This window comes from Rhinolophus ferrumequinum, chromosome 15 (genome assembly GCF_004115265.2).
Source record: "Rhinolophus ferrumequinum isolate MPI-CBG mRhiFer1 chromosome 15, mRhiFer1_v1.p, whole genome shotgun sequence".
In the NCBI taxonomy this organism is placed as follows: Eukaryota; Metazoa; Chordata; class Mammalia; order Chiroptera; family Rhinolophidae; genus Rhinolophus; species Rhinolophus ferrumequinum.
In genome coordinates this window covers 48,057,656-48,082,848 of record NC_046298.1, presented here as the reverse complement: position 1 = coordinate 48,082,848, position 25,193 = coordinate 48,057,656, and the positions used below count along the sequence as shown (strand labels likewise).

General features: G+C 48.9%; 3 protein-coding genes across 5 annotated transcripts; all 3 read right to left on the bottom strand.

Annotated features, from left to right (window-relative positions):
• Nucleotides 1-129: 129 nt before the first annotated feature.
• LOC117034882 (leukocyte immunoglobulin-like receptor subfamily B member 3) lies at nt 130-25,193 on the bottom strand. The gene is given in 12 exon segments (XM_033128307.1): nt 130-862; nt 1,634-1,686; nt 1,923-1,960; nt 2,051-2,093; nt 2,431-2,541; nt 3,914-3,970; nt 15,914-16,216; nt 16,361-16,645; nt 23,954-24,256; nt 24,401-24,685; nt 24,872-24,907; nt 25,066-25,193. Coding segments are annotated over 12 exon segments (1,941 nt in total). The 5' UTR covers nt 25,100-25,193; the 3' UTR covers nt 130-469.
• LOC117034712 (leukocyte immunoglobulin-like receptor subfamily A member 6) lies at nt 3,843-15,839 on the bottom strand. Its single transcript, XM_033127959.1, has 7 exons — nt 15,795-15,839; nt 14,586-14,699; nt 11,665-11,827; nt 5,697-5,780; nt 5,147-5,197; nt 4,705-4,980; nt 3,843-4,573 (listed from the first exon to the last, which is right to left on the bottom strand). Exons 1-7 carry the CDS (start codon nt 15,837-15,839, stop codon nt 4,227-4,229), a joined length of 1,080 nt encoding a protein of 359 aa, XP_032983850.1. The 3' UTR covers nt 3,843-4,226.
• LOC117034881 (leukocyte immunoglobulin-like receptor subfamily B member 4) lies at nt 20,153-22,221 on the bottom strand. 3 transcript variants are annotated; one of them, XM_033128305.1, is made up of 5 exons: nt 21,809-22,221; nt 21,690-21,727; nt 21,398-21,450; nt 20,458-20,622; nt 20,153-20,376 (listed from the first exon to the last, which is right to left on the bottom strand). In XM_033128305.1, the coding sequence occupies exons 3-5, from the start codon at nt 21,440-21,442 to the stop codon at nt 20,230-20,232; spliced, it is 357 nt and encodes a 118-aa protein (XP_032984196.1). In that variant the 5' UTR covers nt 21,443-21,450; nt 21,690-21,727; nt 21,809-22,221; the 3' UTR covers nt 20,153-20,229. The 3 variants fall into 3 exon arrangements, with proteins under 3 accessions (XP_032984196.1, XP_032984195.1, XP_032984197.1); XM_033128306.1 differs by having other exon boundaries at nt 20,154-20,376; nt 20,458-20,619; XM_033128304.1 differs by lacking the exon at nt 21,690-21,727 and having other exon boundaries at nt 20,458-20,619.

Genomic DNA, 25,193 nt, shown 5'->3' with positions numbered 1-25,193 from the left:
TCCATTGTATATATGTAACACATCCTCTTTATCCAATCATCTATCGAGCTATGGATTCAAAGAAATCTCTTTATCTAAATTCTTGATATAATAGTTTAGGCCATTGATTCTTTTATGTTTTTTCCTTTCTAATACATTAATTCATAGTTTTTAATTTTTTTATTTTATAGGTTTGATGTGTAATGTTCACATTATCATTCAGTTTAAAACATTCACTCACTTTTTTTTGGTTCTCAGTTCACACATTGACATCGAGAAGTCTGACTCTTTGTTTCCAAAGTGTAGGCAGATAGTTTTCTTTGACTGCAGAATCAGGTGACTCCCAGAGTCTCCCAGAAGCTCCTGGTGGTTCACAACAGGCCTCCAGACTTCCAGGGTCACAAGCTCAGTGTCCACGGGGGGCAGCCCCTGTGCCTTCCAGGGTCCCTGCAGGCCCCCTCCCTGGAGTGGGGTCTGGGCCCTTCCTGGACTAGTGGATGGCCAGAGCAGTGTACACGCTGGGCTCATCTGGGGGCTCCTCTGACGGGGAGGAAGGAGGTGCACTTGTCTCCCGTCTGAGGGTCAAGTGGCTGAGCTGGGCGTAGGTCACATCCTGGGGGTCATCAGATGATGCAGCCTGGAGCGGGGGGAGAGTGACAGGGAAGGTACGTGGTTGGGGTTAAGGGGAAGCCTGGGGCGTGGAGAGGTTGGGACCCACCTGACTGTCCATCGGCCTGTCCTCTTCTGCGTGTCTGTCCTTCGTGTCCAGCAACCCCCCTGACAGGGGAGAAGGAGGGGTGGCCACTCCCCGCCTGAATCTTGATCTTGAGAGGTTCACCTGGTCATACGTCACTCCCTGGGGGTCTTTATTGTGCCTGTTCTGCTGGAGAGACAGTGAGACAGAAACAGCGTCTCCTTGATTCCATTGCTGACATCCTCCAGTTTCCACCCTGTTGCCAGTGATTCTTTACAACTTTACATCAGATTAGGTCACTCTCCTGATGGAATCCTCAGGGACTTCTTAAGCCTTGGGGCCCCTGGATGCTTCTATGGTTCTGACTGGTGTCCTAACACACTACCTCTTGCTCATTTGGCTCCAGCCACATGACCCACCTTCCTGAGAAAGCATGTCCCGCCTCAGTTCCTTTGCTGTTTCCCCTGTTCCCCACCTACCACGCACTCTGTCCCCTCCTCTTGCTTTATTTTCCTTAACAGCACTTTGCTCTCTAGGATCCTATCCTCTTGTTTGCATATTTTCTCCCTCACCCACCAGGTGAGCTCGAGGAGTATGGAGACCGATATGGAGCCGGGAAACAGTGAGCTCCCTGTCACACCTGCTGGGTGAATGAATGAAGGGGAGCCGAGGGACCTGTGGGTGATTCACTGATTCAGCCTCCTCTTGGGTCCTGGGGCTGCACTCCAACAACCAGAAGGTCAGACAGAGGAGGAGCCAGCAAAGGGGACCATAGGAGGGAAGATGAGGTGACAAGGAAACCAGAAGGGGTGAAGTCACAGCAGGACGTCAGGTGCCCAGGGCAGAGGTCAGTGTGGGTCTCTGCTGAGAACGGGGTGAGTGAGGGCAGGGACGTGTCTGTTGCATTAAACTGGCCAACAGGAAGGTCCTTGGTGTCCTGGACAGGAGCAGGGGTCTCACCTGGGGGTCCAGCTCCATGGCCTCCTCAGGCTGTGGGTCCTTCATGGCAGCATCTGCTGGGGCAGAACAGGGGGTGTGTCTCCTGGCAGGGTTCCCCGAGATCTCAGGGCTGCAGGTTCCACCCTGCTTTCAGAAAGGCCACCAACCCAGGGGTGAGGTGAGGTGTCAGGTCACACACAGTGTGGGTTTCAGTCCTTACCCTGACCCCAACACCCTCCCAGGCTCTCCCCTCCCTCATCGCTTCCTGAAATCCCTATGCCGCCCCAGAGAGCCCCCCTCTTCCTCTTACATGAGGTCTCTTCCTGGGCATCAGCTGCTGGTCTGGAGCTGGAGCTGGAGTGGGGGGTAGACAAGAGTGTCAGGGCAGAAATGGGGCCATGGGCAGTGGGAGTCTGGGGTCTTCGGGGCAGCAATCACCTGTTCTGCAGGCCTCTGTCCTTGGGCTCTGGGTCTGCGGCCCCTGCAGGAGGTTGGAAATGAGCCTCTCTCTGGGCTGGTTAAGAGGGACAGTCCCAGCCCTGGGAGGTTAGGACCACCCGCCCTCCCTGAGCGACTGCAGAGGAAAGACGGAAAGCTTAACACACTCATGCGTATGTTCCAATATTTCATGAGACTGAAAACGACAAAAGACTATCTTAAATTTGTACATACGTGCTGTTCTGTTTTGTGTCTACAGTCTTTGGTTTGAGATTCTGGAGAAGGTTTCTCATCTGACCTTCCCGTCTATTTGGTTTCACTCTGGCAGGTGCTCTAAGCCCACCCATCCCGTGACCCAGGGCACCCTCTTCCCTACTCACCTGACACCCTGAGTTTCCTCTGATGCCAGTGGTGGAGGAGGAGGGAGAGCAGCAAGATGAGGGCCACCGAGACCCCCATAAGGATGTTCAGGTACCTTTTGAGACCTTGGGCTGGAGTGACATCATGAATAAGCCAATAATGCCATTTAACTGAGTGTCTGCTGTGTGCCAGGCATGTGCTGGCATCTGTCATTCATGTCTTCTAATACTCACAACAGCCATGCACCAGGGGTTGCTGACCATACCCTTCCCATTTCACAGAGGAGGAAACTGAGGCACAAAAAGTTTAATCACATGCTCCAGATCACCCAGCCTGGAAGTGACAGGGCTGGGGCTGGAACCCAGGATTGTGGGTTCCCTGTGCTCCCATCATGCTTATCCCCAGGTGGACATCAGCTTCGTGTTGTGGGGTCTTCATGGGCCGGGGGACCTGTCCCATGTCTTACCTGGGGCTGAGTGTCCTTCCTTATTACCCTCCATCACTAGCACAGTGGGGACAGGAGAGGGACGTGGGTGTGGGGTGGTCTCCTGTCTCCCCAATGATCCATCTCCACCCTGCAGGGCCCTGACACCCAAGGAAAGTTCGGCTGGGGACTCTGCCCTCCTGAGTTCTGTGAGAACAAGGCCCTTTATTCCACCTAATCTCCCAGCAGGCCTGTGAGCAGGACGGACAGGGAGCCTCACAGACATGAATCAGACACTCAGAGAAGAGAAGGGACCCTGGGCCCCACAGCAGGAGAGCAGAAGTGGAACTGACCGGGCCTGACTCCAGCCCTTCTCTCTCCTCTGAGCTGAGCACCTGAGCTGAGGGAAAGGGCCTGAAACCCCGGGCCACTGTCCTGCCTGTCCCTCCCCATACAGTGTCACTGTCACTGCTGCAGAGGGGGCAAGTCCCATTAAATCACATCCTGGGGTGCTTCCCTGTGAGGCCCCCTTCCCCAGAGGTCAGAGCCAAAGCCATAAATGAAAGGAAATCTAAGCTCTGGGCCACGATTCTCTCCTTTTACATGTTGAGAAACCGAGGCCCAGACAGTGGAAGGGCGTGTCCAACTCAGCATCTGCAGAGGTGCCTGAACCCAGGGCACACCTCAGCCCCTGTGCCCCATAGACCCACCCACCACCTCCCCCAGGCCCTCACCCCTCTGAGGGCTGGACTCCGTGGTGGTGGGGGTCCGATGCTCAGAACCTCCTGGGAATCCAGACAGGGAGGTGAGGGGAAGGGGCTTCCTTCTCCCCAAATCATCCAGCTGCTCTGTCCACAAGCCAGACCCCAACATCTTCCTCTGTTATGACCAGTCACTTGTCATCTGCCTTCCTTAGAGCCCCTGAAGCCCTGTGGTCCGCCAGCATCTCTGCCTGACTCCCAGCCCCCTTGGGACACAAGCCCGTCCTTGAGTATCTGATGGGCGTTAGATCCTCTGAGAGACTCAGAACTGCCCTGGGGTGGTGTGTGTTCCCTCTGAGCAGAGGTCCAATGACTCACCAGCTGTGGAGATGGACCCTGTGGGTGGGGGGCTGGTGTCACCAGAGGGTCCTGGGGCTGAGGATATGAAGAGGGGTGCAGATGAACCCGGTGTCTTCACCTCACACAGACTCTTCTCCTGTATCTGCCCTGTGGCCTCCTCTGGACCTTCCTGTTGCTCACATACCAGCTTTCAAACCCAGGTGAGGGGAAGGAAGGGAGGGGTAGGCAGAGGTGGGGGGGCCTCTGAGGGACAGAAGGACAGTTGTCTGGGTGACCATCCCTAAACCTTCTGATTCCCATCCCAGCGCAGAGCTCTCCTGGGGACCAGGCACTAAGTGACTCTGCTCAGAAGGGATGGAGTGAGGGGCTTCTCACCTGAGACCAGGAGCTCCAGGAGGTCACTGGGGAGTGACCACACCTGGGGGGTGTTCCTGTAAGAGCCATAGCATCTGAACGACCACCCGTGGCTGGGGGTCAGGGGGCCCACTGGGAACAGGGCCTGGGAATCCCCTCTGCGGTGTGGCTGTGAGTCGAGGGTCCAGGGAGGCCCGTGTTCTCCTTCCTTAGTCAGAATGAACTGGTCAAATCCCTGCCATGAGCCACACAGGAGGGTCACGTTCCCTCCTGAGGTCACAACAGGGCTTGGCAGGGCTGAGAGGCTGGGTTTGCTGTAGAATCCTAGGAGAGAAGGAGGCAAAGTGTTAAATGGGGCTCACATTCCCAAGGGCTTGGCTGTGAGGGGTGACCCTGAGAGCAGACACCCTTACTGAGGGCAGAGGCTGAGGCTGGGACGCTGCGTGTAATCTCACCTGTCATCACCAGCTCCAGGGGGTCACTGAGCTCTGAAGAGCCAGCGGGGCTGAGATAGCTACAGTGATATATCCCTGCATAGATGTCTTTCCTGAAAAACTTGGCCTTGTCCCCAGGCTCCACTGGCACCTGACAGTCCCAGGGTGAAGGTTTTCCTTCTCTATACAGGTGAAATTGATGGCCCTTCTGGGCCCCCTGACACCAGAGGGTCACAGGCGTCTCCCAGGGGATCACAGAGCCTGGCTCAGCCCAGATGGTAGGTTTAGGGAGGATCCCTGGAAGGAAACCAGAGGCTGAATTACAAAGAGCTTTCCCACCCCTCACACCCAGCTCAGCCCAATGGCCTCTGGTTTTATCACCTCATCCTACAATGGCTGTGCTCCCTCCTGAGCCCCAGAAGCTGAAGGATGAGGTGGGACATGGAGCCTGGGGAGGACTTACCTGACTGCGCCCCGGTCCTCTGGCCCAGACTCAGCCCTGGAAGAGAATTCCCTGTGAGAGATTTGCACCGGGACATCAAAGCTAATTCTCTCTCTCTCTTTTTTTTTTTTTTTGAGCAGATCAAGTGTTTTCTTTCTTTCTTTTTTTTTAAAATTTATTGGGGTGACAATTGTTAGTAAAATTACATAGATTTGAGGTGTACAATTCTGTATTACATCATCTATAAATCCCATTGTGTGTTCACCACCCGGAGTCAGTTCTCCTTCCATTACCATATATTTGATCCCCCTTACCCTCATCTCCCACCCCCCAACCCCCCTTACCCTCTGGTAACCACTGATATGTGGTATATAAACCAAAAACAACAAAAGAACAAGACAAACAAATAAGAAACAAGAACTCGTAGACACAGACAATAGTTTAGTGGTTAATTCTCTTTTTAACAGGTCCCTGTCCACTCAAGCTGTCTGAGCCTGAGGTTCAATTTGAACAAGGGGGTGAGACTGTCCCTATCCCCTCATGCTGTGCCCTCCCCCTCTCCACAACTGACCGAGGTTGAGAAGAGCACAGAGGATGGACATCATGACGCCCGTTCTGAGTTCTCCCAGTGTGCAGATGGAGGAGTCTCCAGGGCCTGGGGGACAGGCACACAGGATGTGGTGAGTCAGGAGCTGCCACCGCCCTTCCGGGCTCCCACAGCTGTGGACCCACAGCGAGGGGACAGCCCCTCCCTGGGCCTGGATGAGGGCTCAGGAGGACTTCAGGCCCTAGGAGACACTCACTCCAGATCTGACGTCTCACCTGAATCCCAGAACTCCCTGCCTGGTCTAAAGTCCAGGTCAGAGAGGAGAGACATGGGTTCTCATCCTGAGTCAGCCCCGGAGAGGCTGGCTCTAAATAGGACTCACCACTTATTTCTTCACCCTACACTAATGGAATTTACTTTCTGTCTTTGACTAGTCCATAAACAAATATTTACTGACCATCTTCTGCAATGCCAGGTATTTGTACCAGAACCAAAAATACATCTGTGACCCAGGAGACCCATTTAATTCATTTTGAGAACTCTGGTTAGTCTGATTAGACTATGGGCACACAAATGCAAATGTTTCAATTAATTTACTTACAAAAGAAAAAAGAGTAATATGAGAACTGGGGCCATGTCTAGGCTGTGGTTGACGAAATGGCTGTTAGAGAAGACTGAAAAATAAGATGTGGAAGTGAGACCATTCTAGAGAGGAAAGAACATTCTAGAGAACCTGTGAGACTTAGAGATTGTTGGAAAGAAGGGAAGAGACTGGGAGGTGGTAGCTGGTCATGGGGGTGCTGTCCACCATTCAATATGTTGGATTTTGTCTTTAAGACAAAAGGAATATGTAAGAAATGGAGTGTTAGTGTTGGATTGTCTCTGGAAGATCATATGTACCACTGTATTACAAATGGACTCGAGAAATACATATTTGTAAATAATAATAATGTATCAAGAGTAATTGAACTCCAATATTGTATGTCCAACTGTGTTACATAAATAGCATACATGGATTTATTGTGCAGTCATTACACACCTCAGCAGTCTCAAACACATTTGAGAAGCAATCTTGGAGTTACATTTTTCTCCTGTGTTTTTAGCAGTGGGTTTGAAAGGATTTGGTAGTTCTAAATGGCTCTGAAAAAGCAGATATGATAAAACACAGAAGTTTGAACGGCCTGCTATGTACATGCATGCGTGTGCCTCTGCTTGTGTGTGAATGTGTGTTCTTATGTGAGTGAGTGTGCGTTCCCATTCTAATGGCACCAGTGTGGCTGGAGGGGAGCAGAAGTGAGAGCTGAGGTTGGAGGGTCACATCTGGATGATCATGAACAGCCTTGAGTTCAGAAGGACAAATCTGGATTTATCCTGAAGACAGTGAGGACCATGAAAGAATTTTGAGCAGAAAATGGATAGATCTTGAAATGGAAGTTAGTAAGACTGATTTGAAATGTGAATTGGAGAAGGGAATGAGTGAGGGCTTGGAGCTCAGAACCCAGAAAGGTGGTGGATGAGATTTGGGTCTTGGTGGGTGTGAAGAGAGACCTTCCCTCCATGCCTTGGCTGACTGAAGACACCAAGGTGCCCTCAGAGACAGTGACCCCAAGGTTGGGGGGAGGCAAGAACCTGAGGGTTTGTGCAATATGCTTCAGCTCCCACAGGAAAGCTCAGTTCTTCTTCCTGGCCCTGGGACATGAGTTTTCCTTCTCAGAGTTCCCATCTGACTTTCTGTTTCTGTGAACAAAAGAATCTCTCTCTCTCTCCATTTCTTTGAGGTAAGTCATTTTTGCATCTTCAGAGCACCTTTAATGCTGCGTGTGACTCCACTTCAAACTGTGGAGAGTGAAGAATCCAGACTCTTCAGAATTCAGACAAGATTGACATTCATGAGAATTCCTTTCGATGGCAATAACACACACACACACACACACACACACACACACTTTAAATATCAGTTGTGGCACTACCACTTCCTGAATAGTTGAAGGATACTTGAGCAAGCTGCTTCCTTTCTTGGTCCCACTTCCCTCCTTTGTAGCACAGTGATAACAACCCCACTCCCACAGATGTCATTAGAATACACCTCACCTGAGATATGGAGGGAACAAAACCAGACATTCACAGAACCAGATGGAGATGTTGGAGGTTTGAGGAATTGAAAACAAGAGGTACCTCATCCAATAGAGCAGAAGAAAGAATGGAGACTCAGTCACATATGTAGAGTCACCTAAATCCTGACAAAGGTTCTTGTAATTCAGTATGGAGATGATGGTGTTTTCAACACTTATTGTTGGAACAATTGGGTAAGTCTATGGAACATAGGAAGTTTAGTGCCTGCTTCACACCATATACAATCATTGATGTCCAGTTGACTACAGATCAAAATATGAAAAGTGAGTCAGTTACTTCTTTTACAAAACACTTTGGAGACTATGTTACGAGTTTCCTTGGAGGCAAATGTTGCTTCAAATGGGCACACAGACACGAACTGAGTGTACATATGGAAACGTTGGAATACACTAAAGCTAAGAACTTCTGTTCCTCATAGACACCAGCAAGAGAGTGAAAAGGAACCCGCACAATGGACAGTGGGAGAAGATGTTTGCAACGCCTAAATGGGACAGTGGACTTGTACTCAGATCATTTAAGAAAACTGCACAAATCTGTAACATGACAGTAGACAACACTAGAAAAACAAGCAAAAAAAAAGTTAACAAACTACTTACAAACAGTGATATCCAAATGTACAGTAATCTTTGTAAAGTTCCTCAGCATGATATATCTTCAGGAAAATGGACAGTAAACCACATGTGGTATCAATACATACATAGAATAGCTAAAATATGCAGTCAGAATCACTGAGCTTTGACATGAATGTGAGCCGACCAGGACCCTCACACACTGGTGAGAGGAGTGAAAATATTATGCCCACTCTGCGAAACTGCTTAGCAGCATCTTATAAAATAGAGCATCCCAAAACAGCCTTAATATTCAATTTTTCCAGCAACATTTGACAAAGAGCATCCTTTCTCCATTGCTTGGTCTGGACACTGTTGTCAAAAATCAGTTGATTATATTTGTGTGGGTCTATTTCTTACTCTCCATTTTATTCCATTGCTCTATGTGTCTATCCTTCAGCCAAAGCCATACTCCCTTTATTTCAGGAGATTTATAGTAAGATTTGAAATTGGATAGTGTTAGGAGTTGTGAGTTTGTTTTATATCTCTGAATGCTTTTTTAAAAAAATTTATTGGGGTGACAATTGTTAGTAAAGTTACATAGGTTTCAGATGTACAATTCTGTATTACATCATCTATAAATCACATTGTGTGTTCACCACCCGGAGTCAGTTCTCCTTCCAACACCATATATTTGATCCCCCTTACCCTCATCTCCCACCCCCCACACCCCTTACCCTCTGGTAACCACTAAACTATTGTCTGTGTCTATGAGTTTTTGTTTCTCATTTGTCTTGTTCTTCTGTTGTTTTTGGTTTATATACCACATATCAGTGAAATCATATGGTTCTCTGCTTTTTCTGTCTGACTTATTTCGCTTAGCATCATACTCTCAAGATCCATCCATGTTGTCACAAATGGTACTATTTCATCTTTTCTTATGGCAGAATAGTATTTCATTGTGTATATATACCACAACTTCTTTATTCAATCATCTATAGAAGGACACTTTGGTTGTTTCCATTTCTTGGCTGCCATAAATAAAGCTACAATGAACACTGGAGCACATATATCTTTACGGATAAATGTTTTCAGATTTTCTTGGTAGATACCCAGGAGACAGATTGCTGGGTAATATGGTCATTCTATTCTTAAAGCTTCTGCACAGCAAAAGAAACCATCTACAAAATAAAGGGGCGACCAACCAAATGGGAGAAGATTTTTGCATACTACACCTCATATAAAGGGCTAATATCCAAAATACACAAGGAACTCATAAAACTCAACAACAAAAAAACAACCAATCCATTTGAAAAATGGTCAGAGGACCTGAATAGACATTTCTCTAAAGAGGACATACAAATGGCCAATTGACATGTGAATAATTGCTCAACATCACTAATCATCAGAGAAATGCAAATAAAAACCACAATGAGATATCACTTCACCCCAGTTAGAATGGCTATCATCAACAAGACAAATAGTAACAAGTGTTGGAGAGGCTGTGGAGAAAAAGGAACCCTCATACACTGTTGGTGGGAATGCAGATTTGTGCAGCCGCTATGAAAGGCAGTGTGGAAGTTCCTCAAAAAATTAAGATTAGAATTACCATATGACCCAGCAATCCCTCTCCTGGGTATCTACCCAAACAATCTGTCATTAATTTTTGACAGCTTCAATACAATGTGCCTTGGAGAAAGCCTGTTGGGATTGCGGTAATTAGGTGTTCTATTTACTTCTTGGAGTCGAGGATCCAGTTCTTTCCACAAGTTTGGGAAGTTCTTGTCAACTATTTGTTTTAATATACTCTCTGTTCCCTTCTCCCTTTCTTCTCCTTCTGGTATGCACATTATTCTTATGTTGTTCTTTCTGATGGAGTCAGAAAGTTCTTGTAGAGTTCTTTCTTTTAACTGTCAAGTCTTTCTCTTCTTCCATCTGCGTCCTTTCCAGATTGCTGTCTTTGATGTCACTGATTCTTTCCTTCATCTGGTCAGCTCTATTGACTAAACTGGCTATTTCATTCTTCATTTCTTTTTTATTACTTTTGTTTATTGGGGTGACAATAAACTAAGAAGAGAAAGAATAATTCATTAATTGCCATGAATAACCAAGATAACAAGGCAGCTCAGAAAGTCCCCAGAAAATGAACTTAATGAAATCTATGCAAAATTGCATAGATTTCAGGTGCACGATTCTGTAATACATCATCTATATATCACATTGTGTGTTCACCACCCAGAGTCAGTTCTCTTTCCATCACCATGTATTTGATCCCCTTTACCCTTATTTCTTTTATTGAGTTCTTAATCTCCAGAAATTCTATTTGGTTCTTTAAAAAATTTTGACTCTCTGATAAAATGTTCATTTTGTTCTTCGATTGTGTTTCTGAGTTCATTAAACTGCCTGTCTCCGTTTTCTTGCATCTCGTTGATTTTTTTAAAGAACTGCAATCTTGAATTCTCTGTCATTTAAGTCACATATTTCCATGTCTTTAAGTTCATTATTCTTTCTCTTAGACATGTACTGGAGTGGGCTCTGCAACAGGTTGATAGGAAGAGGTCTTTCTTTAGCTTTCCAGTAGGTGCTGGTGGAATGTTTTATTTTCTTTCTAAATGCAACCTTTATTGTCTCTCATGCTGTAACATTATATTTTCTTTGCACTGTTCCAGCTTTTCACATGACGGGGTTGGTTCCCTGGAAGGTGGGCTTCTCCTCTGTGAGCAGATCTCCTGGGTCTGAGGGTATTGCCTCTGTGGGGGGATGTGGAGAGCTTCTAAAGTCCCAAAGCTCTTTCTGCAACAAGATTCAGGTCGAGTGTGTTTCAGCGGCTCTGTTTACCCCTGCAGGGATCCTCCCAGATAGGTGGGGATGGGGTCAAAGTGGCTTGTGAGAGGTGGCTCTGAGCAATTGCAGCGACTACCATTTCAGTTATTTTGCCCCTACAATTCCTTCCCTTTCACTTGAACTAGTTGCACTGTTAGTCTGTGGCTGTGTAGCTGCAGTTCTCAGAGCTGTAAATATTCTATTTTTTTGACCTGCCACTGCTACTGTTCCACTTCTAGCACTGGGAAGGCGGGAGTGAGGTGAGCTCTGGGAGGGTAGAGAGGGGTCAGCCAGGCCCCATGTGTATGTCTTCCATCCTCTGCTTGGCAGTGAGGGCTTAAACCATCCATTAAACCATTCTCATCCTTCTTCCCTCAGTCTTTGCTTCGAGGTTTCTGCCATGAGGGTTGGGTTCGGCAGTGTTATATGCTGATCCCTCAGGCAGGAATGTGGGCCATAAGGGGAGCACTAGCAGTCCGAGTTCTTACGTCTCCCGTGACTGCGGTAGCTCTGGGATGCAGGGAGCTCCGAGCTCCGGTCTGAATCCTGTAGCCTGCTGCCCAAGTCTCCACACTTCCCCCTTCCCTCCTCCCCTGCTCGCCCATCTTGTCCATCTTTATTTGACTGCAGTTGCGTGTCTCTCAGGCTTGCCTGTATGACACACAGGTAGTCCTTTGTGGAATTATAGCTGTTCAATTTTTTGTAAGTTCCAGGGGAGATTTCAAGAGGCACTCCTCATGCTGCCATTTCTCTGAATTAATAATCCCAAAACACTAATTTGAAAAAACATATGGGCCCATATGTTTACTGCAGAACTATTCACGATAGCCAAGATATAGAAACAACTAAAATGCTCATCAATAGATGAAGAAATTGTGGTACATTTATACAATGGAGTAGTGCACTTCTGTAAAAAAATGAGATCTTACCATTTGCAACAACATGAATGGACCTAGAAAACAGCATAAGTGAAATAAGTCAGACTGAGAAAGACAAATACTTATATGTGGAATCTAAACAACAGAATAAATGAGCACACAAAACATAAATAGACTCATAGATACAGAGAAAATATGAATGGTTGTTAGATGGAAGGATGATTGAGGGATTGGGAGAGGGTGAAAGGATTAGAAAGTACAAAATGGTAGTCACAAAATAGTCACAGGGGTGTGACATACAATATGAGGGATGCAATCGATAATGTAAAGACTATGTAGGATGTCAGATGGGTACTGGATATGGGGGGCATCACTTCATAGATTATATAAATGTCTAACCACTACGCTGTACACCTGAAACTAATATATATATATATATATACATTTATGGGATGTAAAGTATAGCATAGGGAATATACCATAGTCAATAGTATCGCAATAGCTATGCACGGTGTCAGAGGGGTAGTAGACTTGGGGGGTTATCACTTTGTGAGGGGTGTAAATGTCTAATCATTATGTTGCTTTTTGCATCTGAAACTAATAAAATAAATAAATAAAAAGAATATAAAATATCTAGTGTAATTGTCGTGTTAAATGCTATGTAATTAACAAGCTTTTACTATAAGCCAATGAAAATGTGATTTAAAACAAATGTTTTTTAAAAAAGAACTACGAATTGGTAGTTACAAAATACTCATGGGGATGTAAAGTAAAGCTTAGGGAATATAGTAATAACTGTGTATTACCATATTATTCGTATACCCAGGTGGGTATAAGACAAGTCAGGGGGATCACTTCTTAGAGTATGTAAATGTCTTACCACAATGCTGTACATCTGAAACTAATATAAAGTAGTATTGAATGCCAATAGTAATTGAAAAATTTTTAAACAGAGTGAAAAGGTGAAGGGGAATAAGAGGTTTAAATGTCCAGGTATAAAACAAATAAATTATGGGGATGGCATGTACAGCATAGGATATATAGTCAATAATATTGTGATAGCGTGGGGTGGCATAAGGTGGTTGCTTGACTTATCCTGGTCCATAAATGTTGAAATACTATGGTGTACACCGGAAACAAATATAATACAGTGGTACCTCTGTTTTTGAGCATAATCCGTTCTGGAAGACCGTTCGAGTTCTGAAACGTTTGAAAACAGCCGACAGCTAGGCCTCAGGACCCTGCACTCAGCAGAAGCCACATGACATGTTCGACTACCGAGGAGTATTCAAAAACCAAAGCATTTACTTCCTGGTTTACAGCCTTCGTAAACCAAAATGTTCATCAACAGAGACGTTCGAAAACCGAGGTACTACAGTATTGTATATTAGCTATGTTTTAAGAAAAACCTTTTTCAAAATAGTGAAGGTGAAAATTTTATCAGTGAGTTAATTGCTAAGCACTAAGGCACTTAGGACATCTCTGACCTGGTGAGAGTCCGGCCTGCCATAAAACTTATCAAGGATCTGGTGCAACTTCTAAGGTATAGGGATCTCTAGGGTGTCATGTCTTTTTTACTTGCAGTTCTTTTTATTGATGTAAAATCCACATAACATAATATCAATGCCTTTAGTGTATACAATGAACATGGAATTTAGTAAATTCACAATGTTGCACCACTTCTATCTAGTTCCAAGAGATTTTCATGACCCCAGAAGAATCCACAAAGTATTCAGTCTCCATTTTGTCTTCCCGCTGAGCCCCTGACAAACATGTTATTGAGTCTGCTTCCTGTCTCAGTGAGTTCCTTCTGAATAATTTATATAAATGGAGTCACACAAAAATGTGATCTTTTCTGTCGGACTTCTGTCAGGTAGCTGCATGTTTTCGATGTTCACCCACATTGTACTAGGTATCAGTGCTTTGTCCTTCATGGCTGGATAAAAGCCCAGTGTTATGCACACATCACATTCTATTTATATGAAAGTGGTTCAGGATGAAGGTGTGTGTAGATGTGGATCCAAACCTGCCGTGTGGGATGGACCCTCATGTCACAGGGTGAGATGTGAAGGGCAGTTAAGGAGAGTCAGTGATGGTAGAGAAGGAAACCACCATGTTTAATGGAGGAAGAGTCCTCTACAATAACATGCACACATTCCCTGCCCCAAACCACATCTCCCACTTGCCCCAAAGGGCACTCTCCCCAGACAATTCCCTGACTTATAGTCCAGATGTTCTTTCACACCTCCTGGGTCATCAGATGAGTTCCAAGTCTCCACCACTCTTAACGGTGATTTGTTCCCTCCTGGGGTCATCTCCTGGCCGCATCATGGCTCCTTAATGGGCCATGTGGAGTCTGAAACAGCACCCCCCCAAGGGCCACCAGGATCACACCAGCCATGCCCATCCGGATGAGATTCCCCACTGTGTGGTCCTGGGGGTGGGAGGCTAGGAATTGTGGATACAGAGGTCCCAGAGGTCAGGGCAGACCAAAACCACGCAGGATCCTGGAATCTACACAGGACACCCACCTCCTCTTGACAGGACATGACCCTCAGAGCCCAGCCCCATAACTGAGAAGTTCTCCTACTCATCACTCTTGGGGTCTGATGTGTTTTGTGATTGGCTGATGGTGTCAGCTGCTCCTGAGAATCATAAAAAGAGGGTGTGAATGAGAGGACCTGGGCCCAGCCTGTCCCTCTGTGTTCAGTTCTAATATCCCACTTCTCACAGCGTAAGAGCTGTGTCACCCTTAGGAAACGCTCTCACTGCCGTAGCTAGGTGTCCTCCAGGCTCCTCACTGCATTCTCCCCACTCCTGTACCACGCCAGTTCAGATCTCTTTTCTGAGTCCCAGTGGGACATATTTTGGTGGTTCCCCAAGACCAGAACAACTTACTGTCTAATTCAGTTGAGCTCCTCTCTGTTTTCTGTTCACTCTGGGATTTAGGACCACGATGCTTAATCCCTTGGAAATGAGAATATCTACTTCTTAACATCTGAGGACTTGAGATCCTGGGATGAGGGGTTGGAGTCAGGGGCTCCTGATGTCAGAAGCACAAAAGGCGAAAGTCGGGGGCTGGGCCCCCTTGCCATTCGAGCTCAGCCAGCTTACCTGGTGTTTCATCATCTATGTAAACTCTCACTAATAATTCTTCATGTAGTTAGGAATACCTAAGAAATGATATATGTATGAGTTTGTTATATTCATATATATTTTACATATATGTACATTCATATACACATTTATACATATAAACACACACAAATATAGGCATACTTTTCCAAATGCTGGTGTTGAGTCAGTAACTCATTAAGAGAGGATTTCTGATTTTTTGAAGAAGGAAGGAGTATGAATGTAGTTAAACAGACCAGTAGAAAACACGTAAACCCATACCAGATGAAATATACTAGTTAGCTAGATGGATGAATATTTTAAACTAAGAATTATATAATGTTTATACATACAAATATATGTGTACACAGATGTATATAATTATATGACATATAAGTAAAATCCGAGATCAATGTAACCTACCTAGGTATGTGTGTGTGCACATATAGACAAGGAGAAGAATTTAATAGGTAAGAAGGAGGCAGGTGTGTTCTGAGCAGTGTCATCAGTGAAGTCATCCTTGGAGATGACAGTTCAGCTGATTTCTGAAAAAGAAGGAGGAGCCTGGAGCAGCTCCGTGAAGATGTGTCACTCTTTCTGAGCCACCTGCTCTCACTGCTTCTCACTCTCTGTGTCTCCGGCCCCAGAATCTGTGGACCCCCTTGTCTCATCATCCCACCAGGGGCTCCCCTGAGGACGTGCCTCAGGCCCTAAGTATTCGTAGGCAGGGATGGGACTTCCTTACCTGAGACCAGGAGCTCCAGGAGGTCACTGGGGAGTGAGCACAACTGGGGGTTGTCCCTGTAACAGCCATAGCATCTGAACAACCACCTGTGGCTGGGGGTCACGGGGCCCACAGGGAACAGGGCCTGGGAATCCCCTCTGCGGTGTGGCTGTGAGTCGAGGGTCCAGGGAGGCCCGTGTTCTTCTTCCCTAGTCAGAATGAACCCGTCAAATGTCTCCCGTGAGCCACACAGGAGGGTCACGTTCCCTCCTGAGGTCACAACAGGGCTCGGCAGGGCTGACAGGCTGGGTTTGCTGTAAGATCCTAGGAGAGAAGGAGGCAGAGCGTTAAATGGGGCTCACACCTCCCTCACACCCCCTAGGGCTGGGCTGTGAGGGGAGACACCCTGAGAGCAGACCCCATTCCTGAGGGCAGAGGTTGAGGCTGGAACTCAGAGTGTCCTCTCACCTGTCACCACCAGCTCCAGGGGGTCACTGAGCTCTGACCAGCTGGTGGAGCTGAGATAGTAACAGCAATATCTCCCTGCAGTGTGCTCTGTCATGTGTGTGATGGAGAACTTGGCTTTGTCCCCGGGCTCCAGTGGGTTCTGTCTGTCCCAGGGCGTTGTGCTTCCCTCTTTATCCACACGGAACTCCTGGGCCTTCAGGGTCCCCTGACACCAGGTGGTCACAGGGCTCCCCCAGGAGATGACAGAGCCTGGCTCAGCCCAGATGGTGGGTTTGGGGAGGGTCCCTGGATGGAATCAGAGGCTGGGTTACAAAACAGCCCCCACACTCAGTTCCCAGCTCTCAGCCACAAACCTGCCCAGATGTTCTGATCTGGCAGATCAGAACTGCTGTTCTCTATCCCCAGCTGTCCAGGGTTGTCCCCTTATCCCCAGGGAGGCCTGCAACCTGGGACACCTGGGGACAGACTCACCTGCCGTCACTTGTGTCCTCAGCCCCACACTCAGTCCTGGAAGAGAGTCCCTGTGAGAGATTTGCCTCTGAATCCTGAGCAGAGCCCTTTTCCCCATGAGCTTCCTGAGCCCTGGGGTCTCCTGACTGACCAGGGCCTGGGTGTGGGGCAGGGTCCCTCCCAGACCGGGGCTTTGCTCCCCTTGTCAATCTCCCAAGGCAGAGCAGGGCCGTGAGGGTGGGGGTCATGGCGTCTTCCTCTGGTCCCCGCTGTGCAGATGGAAGAGACTATGGTGCCAGGCAGGATGGACACACACACAGGGTGTGGCTGCTAGGAGGCTGATCCTGCCTGTCATGATGTTATCATGTGAGGAGCCCCACAGGAAGAGGAACAACCCCACCTCAGGTGCCTTGTTCCCAGGATGGAGCAGCAAATAGACCTTCCTGAGATGACCCTTGGAGGTGAGAGAGACCAAAGGCATGTCCTTCCCTCTCAGAGCCTCCTCCACGAGGGTTCCTTCACTCTCAGCCCATCCACTGACACCTCCCTGCGGGGTCCTCACCGTGGACAGTGGTCGCCCAGGCCTCGGAGAAGCTTCAGGAAGATGCAGGTTCCTGCTGCAGCGCTCAGATCAGCAGAGATATCTGACTCCACAGTCAACGTGGATGATAGCTGTTGTCAACGTGACAATGAGCATACAGGGGAAATACAGGGACATAGGGAAGGAAATACAACCCTTGTCTTGGCCCAGAGTGTGGCTTTCTTTCTCTATCACGGTCCCATTCATGAAGTTCTTTTTTCTTGCAATGGAATCCACCCCCACCTTCCTGTGAACAAGCCTCTGAGTCATTCCTGATCCTCAGTTCCCCTTGTATTTTGGGAAGATACAAAAGCTGTCCCTCTTCTGGTGGTCCTTTCTTCAGCTTTAGGAGACAAGGAGTGGGTTAGTGTTCTAATTTTAGGGACAAAGGTGGTTGTTATTTAAATAGTCCTCCATCATCCACTATCCTTGAGGCTTGAGCACTGATGTCCAATCTCTGAGCCTCAGTTTTCCCATCTGCAGCATGTTGTCATGAATCGCACTGCTTAGAGTGGTAGTGGGATCAGTTTTGCCCAGGAGATGGAGGAATCAATCCTTGTTTATTTCCAGACCTGATTAAGACATGTGGGATGACACACGAGAGAATCAAGAGATCTGACTCCATAGTTAAGGTGGATGATAGCTGGGCTCACCCAAGAGTCCCCATCTGCTCCTAATGCTGAGAAATGCTATTTATAATATTTCTGAAATATGTAGCCAAGGTCAGTGCAGAAAAAGAGAAATGAAAGCTTCTAAAGTCTAGGGGCATCCACAACAAACAAAAGAGGCCAAAGCTGAGTGCCTTCCAATGCATGGGTCATTTGAGTGGAAGTTCTACCTCTATGTGGACAGAGAGGGACCCCAGGGTCCTCCTAGGGGGGGAGGGGAGCAGGGTTCAAGGTGAAAGTTGGAAGCGGTGTCCCCCCCTCCTCATGTTTTGGGGATGAGCACGGGGACATCTCTGCACACTGGCCCAGCCCATGGACACAGCACTGAGCTGTGTCCTCTGTGTGTGTGTGAAACAGATTCAATCCTGTCTATTCCCACTCAGGCGTCTGTCTGGTGAGTGTGAGGCTTACAGTGGAGCCGTCCCTGCGGGGCACATCACAGTGACATGTTAGCTTTGGGAGAGTGGATGCCATGGGGCAGAGCAGCTGCAAATGTCCACCCCTTTCAGGCCTGGACATCAGGACAGCCCTGGGAGAAACCCTGTATGAACAATCAGGTGTGTGGCAGGTGAGCTCCTAACAGGAACGGGCATCAAAGTGAAAGCCTCCTAGTGACAAATAGAGGTGTGAAATACTGTCTACATGGTCATTAATGGTGATTATTATGTTTGAGGAAATAGAATACTAGGAAAACATGAAATTCGTTTTAATTTATCCATGTGTAAATATCTGAAAAATAAAGGAGAAAGTGAAATTCTTAAAACAACAACAGGGGTTATATTATAAAAGAATATAGAATTTTAGAAATGAATTAGGCAATTATCTTTTCTTTACTTAAAGTTTATTGGGGTGACAATTGTTAGTAAAGTTACATAGATTTCAGGTGTACAATTCTGTATTACATCATCTATAAATCCCATTGTGTGTTCACCACCCAGAGTCAGTTCTCCTTCCATCGCCATATATTTGATCCCCCTTACCCTCTTCTATCACCCCCTTACCCCAGGAATGAAATTTTTTGGCTTTGTTGATTTTTCTCTATTTTTTTCGTTTGTCCTCCTTAGTAGCTACTCTTATTACTTCCATCCTTCTATATCCATTTAAAGTAATTTCCTTTTTTCCCTAAATTTTTTATTTTTATTTTTATTTTTTTAATTTATTGGGGTGACAATTGTTAGTAAAATTACATAGATTTCAGGTGTGCAATTCTGTATCACATCATCTATAAATTACATTGTGTGTTCACCACCCAGAGTCAGTTCTCCTCCCATCACCATACATTTGATCCCCCTCACCCTCATCCCCCACCCCCAACCCCCTTACCCTCTGGTAACCACCAAATTACGTTCCCCAGATTAATTTTCAAACCCGTGGCCATCCTGTGGTCACCGACTGCCCTCCAATCCCCTCACCCTCCCCCCACCCCCCACCCCTCCCGCCCATCTAGCAACCCTCAGTTTTTCCTCTTTGTCTCCAAAACTGTTTCTGATTAGTTCATTCACTTATTCTTTTCTTTAGATTCCGCAAATAAGTGAGATCATATGGTACTTATCTTTCTCTGTCTGACTTATTTCACTTAACATAATGTTCTCTAGGTCCATCCATGTTGTTGCAAATGGTAAGATTTCTTTCTTCTTTATGGCTGCGTAATACTCCATTGTATAAATTTTTGATATAATAGTTTATGCAATTGATTTTTTTTTAAATAAAGAGAATCAGTTTTTTATGGCTTTATTTATTTTTTTTAATTTTATTTATTCATTTTTTAAAAAATTTATTGGGGTGACAATTGTTAGTAAAATTACATAGTGATTTTTTAAGTATTTCTTTTCTAATATATTCACTCATGGTTCTTAATTTTTCATTTAATAGGTTTAATGTGTAATATTTAAATTATTATTCCATTTAAAACATCTCACTTCTGTTTGGGTTCTCAGTTCACACACTGATTATTGAGAAGTCTGTCTCTTTGTTTCCAAAGTGTAGGCAGATAGTTTTCTTTGACTGCAGAATCAGGTGACTCCCAGAGGCTCCCAGAAACTCCTGATAGTTCACAACAGGCCTCCAGACTTCCAGGGTCACAAGCTCAGTGTCCACGGGGGGGCAGCCCCTGTGCCTTCCAGGGTCCCTGCAGGCCCCCTCCCTGGAGTGGGGTCTGGGCCCTTCCTGGACTAGTGGATGGCCAGAGCAGCGTACATGCTGGGCTCATCTGCGGGCTCCTCTGACGGGGAAGAAGGGGGTGCACTTGTCTCCCGTTTGAGGGTCAAGTGGCTGAGCTGGGCGTAGGTCACATCCTGGGGGTCATCAGATGATGCAGCCTGGAGCGGGGGGAGAGTGACAGGGAAGGTACGTGGTTGGGGTTAAGGGGAAGCCTGGGGCCTGGAGAGGATGGGACCCACCTGACTGTCCATCGGCCTGTCCTCTTCTGCGTGTCTGTCCTTCGTGTCCAGCAACCCCCCTGACAGGGGAGAAGGAGGGGTGGCCACTCCCCGCCTGAATCTTGATCTTGAGAGGTTCACCTGGTCATACGTCACTCCCTGGGGGTCTTTATTGTGCCTGTTCTGCTGGAGAGACAGTGAGACAGAAACAGCGTCTCCTTGATTCCATTGCTGACATCCTCCAGTTTCCACCCTGTTGCCAGTGATTCTTTACAACTTTACATCAGATTAGGTCACTCTCCTGATGGAATCCTCAGGGACTTCTTAAGCCTTGGGGCCCCTGGATGCTTCTATGGTTCTGACTGGTATCCTAACACACTACCTCTTGCTCATTTGGCTCCAGCCACATGACCCACCTTCCTGAGAAAGCATGTCCGCCTCAGTCCCTTTGCACCTGCTGTTTCCCCTGTTCCCCACCTACCACGCACTCGTCCCCTCCTCTTGCTTTATTTTCCTTAACAGCACTTTGCGCTCTAGGACTGTATCCTCTTGTTTGCATATTTTCTCCCTCACCCACCAGGTGAGCTCGAGGAGTATGGAGACCGATATGGAGCCGGGAAACAGTGAGCTCCCTGTCACACCTGCTGGGTGAATGAATGAAGGGGAGCCGAGGGACCTGTGGGTGATTCACTGATTCAGCCTCCTCTTGGGTCCTGGGGCTGCACTCCAACAACCAGAAGGTCAGACAGAGGAGGAGCCAGCAAAGGGGACCATAGGAGGGAAGATGAGGTGACAAGGAAACCAGAAGGGGTGAAGTCACAGCAGGACGTCAGGTGCCCAGGGCAGAGGTCAGTGTGGGTCTCTGCTGAGAACGGGGTGAGTGAGGGCAGGGACGTGTCTGTTGCATTAAACTGGCCAACAGGAAGGTCCTTGGTGTCCTGGACAGGAGCAGGGGTCTCACCTGGGGGTCCAGCTTCATGGCCTCCTCAGGCTGTGGGTCCTTCATGGCAGCATCTGCTGGGGCAGAACAGGGGGTGTGTCTCCTGGCAGGGTTCCCCGAGATCTCAGGGCTGCAGGTTCCACCCTGCTCCCCGAAAGGCCACCAACCCAGGGGTGAGGTGAGGTGTCAGGTCACACACAGTGTGGGTTTCAGTCCTTACCCTGACCCCAACACCCTCCCAGGCTGTCCCCTCCCCCATCGCCTGCTGAAATCCCTGTGCCCCGCCCCCCCAGGTGCCTCCTCTTCCTCTCACAGAGGGTCTCTTCCTGGACGTCAACTGCTGGGCTAGAGCTGGGGGAGGAGACAGGAGTGTCAGGGGCAGCGATGGGGCCATGAGCAGTGGAAGTTTGAAGTCGGAGGGGCAGCCATCACCTGTTCTGCAGGCCTCTGTCCTTGGGCTCTGGGTCTGCGGCCCCTGCATGAGGTTGGAAATGAGCCTCTCTGGGCTGGTCAAGAGGGACAGTCCCAGCCCTGGGAGGTTAGGACCACCCGCCCTCCCTGAGCCCTGCAGAGGAAAGACGGAAAGCTTAAACACACTTGTGCATATGTTCCAATATTTCATAAGAAAGATTGAAAATGATGAAAGAGTATCTCAAATTCGTGCATGTGTGCTGACATTAAGTGTATTCTTTCTAGATTTTCTGATTTGAGATTCTGGGAAAGTCCTTTTCTCAGCTGACCTTCCCCATCTATTTCGTTTCCCTGTGGCAGGTGCGCTAAGCCCACACTCCGTCGGTCCACAGGGGAGCCCACCTCCTTGCGTGACCCAGGTCACCCCATTCATGACTCACCCGACGTCTGGCATTTGCCCTGACAGCGGTAACGGAGGAGGAGGAAGAGGAGGAGAGAGACCAGCAGGACGAAGGCCACCAAAACCCCGATCAGGACGTTCAGGTACATTTTGTGACCTTGGGCATGAGTGACATCACGGATGAGCCACTGATGTCACTTAATCGAGTGCCTACTGTGTGCCAGGCACATGCTAGGGTTTGCATTCATCTCCTGTAACCCTCACAACAGTCCTGCACCAGGGGATTGCTGACCACACCCCACCCACTTCATAGAGGAGGAACCTGAGGCACAGAGAGGTTAATCACGTGCTCTAGGTGACCCAGCCTGGAAGTGGCAGGGCTGGGACTGGAACCCGGGAATGTGGGTTTCCTGTGCTCTCCTCATGCTGTGGGGTGGGGAAGGGGCAGTGTCGTTGGGTGGATTCCTATCTCTCCCAAGATCTAGCTCCACCCTGCAGGGCCCTGACACCCGAGGAAAGGTCGGCCGGGGGCTCTGTGTCCTGACTCTGTGAGAACCAGGCCCTTTATTCCACCTAATCTCCCAGCAGGCCTGTGAGCAGGACGGACAGGGAGCCTCACAGACATGAACCCGACACTCAGAGAAGAGAAGGGACCCTGGGCCCCACAGCAGGAGCCGCAAAGCCAGGAACTGACCGGGCCTGACTCCAGCCCTGCTCTCTCCTCTGAGCTGAGGGAAATGGTCTTAAACCCTGGGCCACTGTCCTGCCTGTCCCTCCCCATACAGTGTCACTGTGACTGCTGCAGAGGGGCCAGGCCCCATTAAATCACATCCTGGGGGGCTTCCCTGTGAGGCCCTCTTCCCAGGAGGTCAGAGGCAAAAGCCATAACTGAAAGGAAATCTAAGCTCTGGGCCACGATTCTCTCCTTTTACATGTTGAGAAACCGAGGCCCAGACAGTGGAAGGGCGTGTCCAACTCAGCATCTGCAGAGGTGCCTGAACCCAGGGCACACCTCAGCCCCTGTGCCCCATAGACCCACCCACCACCTCCCCACAGACCCTCACCCCTCTGAGGGCTGGACTCCGTGGTGGTGGGGGTCCGATGCTCAGAACCTCCTGGGAATCCAGACAGGGAGGTGAGGGGAAGGGGCTTCCTTCTCCCCAAATCATCCAGCTGCTCTGTCCACAAGCCAGACCCCAACATCTTCCTCTGTTATGACCAGTCACTTGTCATCTGCCTTCCTTAGAGCCCCTGAAGCCCTGTGGTCCGCCAGCATCTCTGCCTGACTCCCAGCCCCCTTGGGACACAAGCCCGTCCTTGAGTATCTGATGGGCGTTAGATCCTCTGAGAGACTCAGAACTGCCCTGGGGTGGTGTGTGTTCCCTCTGAGCAGAGGTCCAATGACTCACCAGCTGTGGAGATGGACCCTGTGGGTGGGGGGCTGGTGTCACCAGAGGGTCCTGGGGCTGAGGATATGAAGAGGGGTGCAGATGAACCCGGTGTCTTCACCTCACACAGACTCTTCTCCTGTATCTGCCCTGTGGCCTCCTCTGGACCTTCCTGTTGCTCACATACCAGCTTTCAAACCCAGGTGAGGGGAAGGAAGGGAGGGGTAGGCAGAGGTGGGGGGGCCTCTGAGGGACAGAAGGACAGTTGTCTGGGTGACCATCCCTAAACCTTCTGATTCCCATCCCAGCGCAGAGCTCTCCTGGGGACCAGGCACTAAGTGACTCTGCTCAGAAGGGATGGAGTGAGGGGCTTCTCACCTGAGACCAGGAGCTCCAGGAGGTCACTGGGGTGTGACCACACCTGGGGGGTGTTCCTGTAAGAGCCATAGCATCTGAACAACCACCTGTGGCTGGGGGTCAGGGGGCCCACAGGGAACAGGGCCTGGGAATCCCCTCTGCGGTGTGGCTGTGAGTCGAGGGTCCAGGGAGGCCCGTGTTCTCCTTCCCTAGTCAGAATGAACTGGTCAAATCCCTGCCATGAGCCACACAGGAGGGTCACGTTCCCTCCTGAGGTCACAACAGGGCTCGGCAGGGCTGACAGGCTGGGTTTGCTGTAGGATCCTAGGAGAGAAGGAGGCAGAGCGTTAAATGGGGCTCACACCTCCCTCACACCCCCTAGGGCTGGGCTGTGAGAGGGGACACCCTGAGAGCAGACACCCTTCCTGAGGGCAGAGGCTGAGGCTGGAACTCAGAGTGTCCTCTCACCTGTCACCACCAGCTCCAGGGGGTCACTGAGCTCTGACCAGCTGGTGGAGCTGAGATAGTAACAGCAATATCTCCCTGCAGTGAACCCTGTCATGTGTGTGATGGAGAACTTGGCTTTGTCCCCGGGCTCCAGTGGGTTCTGTCTGTCCCAGGGCGTTGTGCTTCCCTCTTTATCCACACGGAACTCCTGGGCCTTCAGGGTCCCCTGACACCAGATGGTCACAGGGCTCCCCCAGGAGATGACAGAGCCTGGCTCAGCCCAGATGGTGGGTTTGGGGAGGGTCCCTGGATGGAATCAGAGGCTGGGTTACAAAACAGGCCCCACACTCAGTTCCCAGCTCTCAGCCACAAACCTGCCCAGATGTTCTGATCTGGCAGATCAGAACTGCTGTTCTCTATCCCCAGCTGTCCAGGGTTGTCCCCTTATCCCCAGGGAGGCCTGCAACCTGGGACACCTGGGGACAGACTCACCTGCCGTCACTTGTGTCCTCAGCCCCACACTCAGTCCTGGAAGAGAGTCCCTGTGAGAGATTTGCCCCTGAGTCCTGAGCAGAGCCCTTTTCCCCGTGAGCCTCCTGAGCCCTGGGGTCTCCTGACTGACCAGGGCCTGGGTGTGGGGCAGGGTCCCTCCCAGACCGGGGCTTTGCTCCCCTTGTCAATCTCACCGAGGCAGAGCAGGGCCGTGAGGGTGGGGGTCATGGCGTCTCTTCCCTCTGATCCCCGCTGTGCAGATGGAGGAAACCACAGAGCCCTCAGGACAGGCAGATGCACAAGGAGTGGTGTCAGAGGCTGG

What these genes read in the sequence shown, in the direction of transcription:
- LOC117034712 (XM_033127959.1), bottom strand. Translation starts at nt 15,839, where the DNA reads ATGAGACAAGGGGGTCCACAGATTCTGGGGCCGGAGACACAGAGA. An exon ending in CTGTGCTCTTCTCAACCTCG is followed by an intron (nt 5,198 to 5,696) that starts GTCAGTTGTGGA and finishes AATCTCTCACAG; the next exon opens with GGAATTCTCTTCCAGGGCTG. An exon ending in GAGGACCGGGGCGCAGTCAG is followed by an intron (nt 4,981 to 5,146) that starts GTAAGTCCTCCC and finishes GTTTCCTTCCAG; the next exon opens with GGATCCTCCCTAAACCTACC.
- LOC117034881 (XM_033128304.1), bottom strand. Translation starts at nt 21,998, where the DNA reads ATGAAATATTGGAACATATGCACAAGTGTGTTTAAGCTTTCCGTCTTT. An exon ending in CCATGAAGCTGGACCCCCAG is followed by an intron (nt 20,620 to 21,397) that starts GTGAGACCCCTG and finishes TCTCTCCAGCAG; the next exon opens with AACAGGCACAATAAAGACCC. An exon ending in ACAGGCCGATGGACAGTCAG is followed by an intron (nt 20,377 to 20,457) that starts GTGGGTCCCATC and finishes CCCCCGCTCCAG; the next exon opens with GCTGCATCATCTGATGACCC.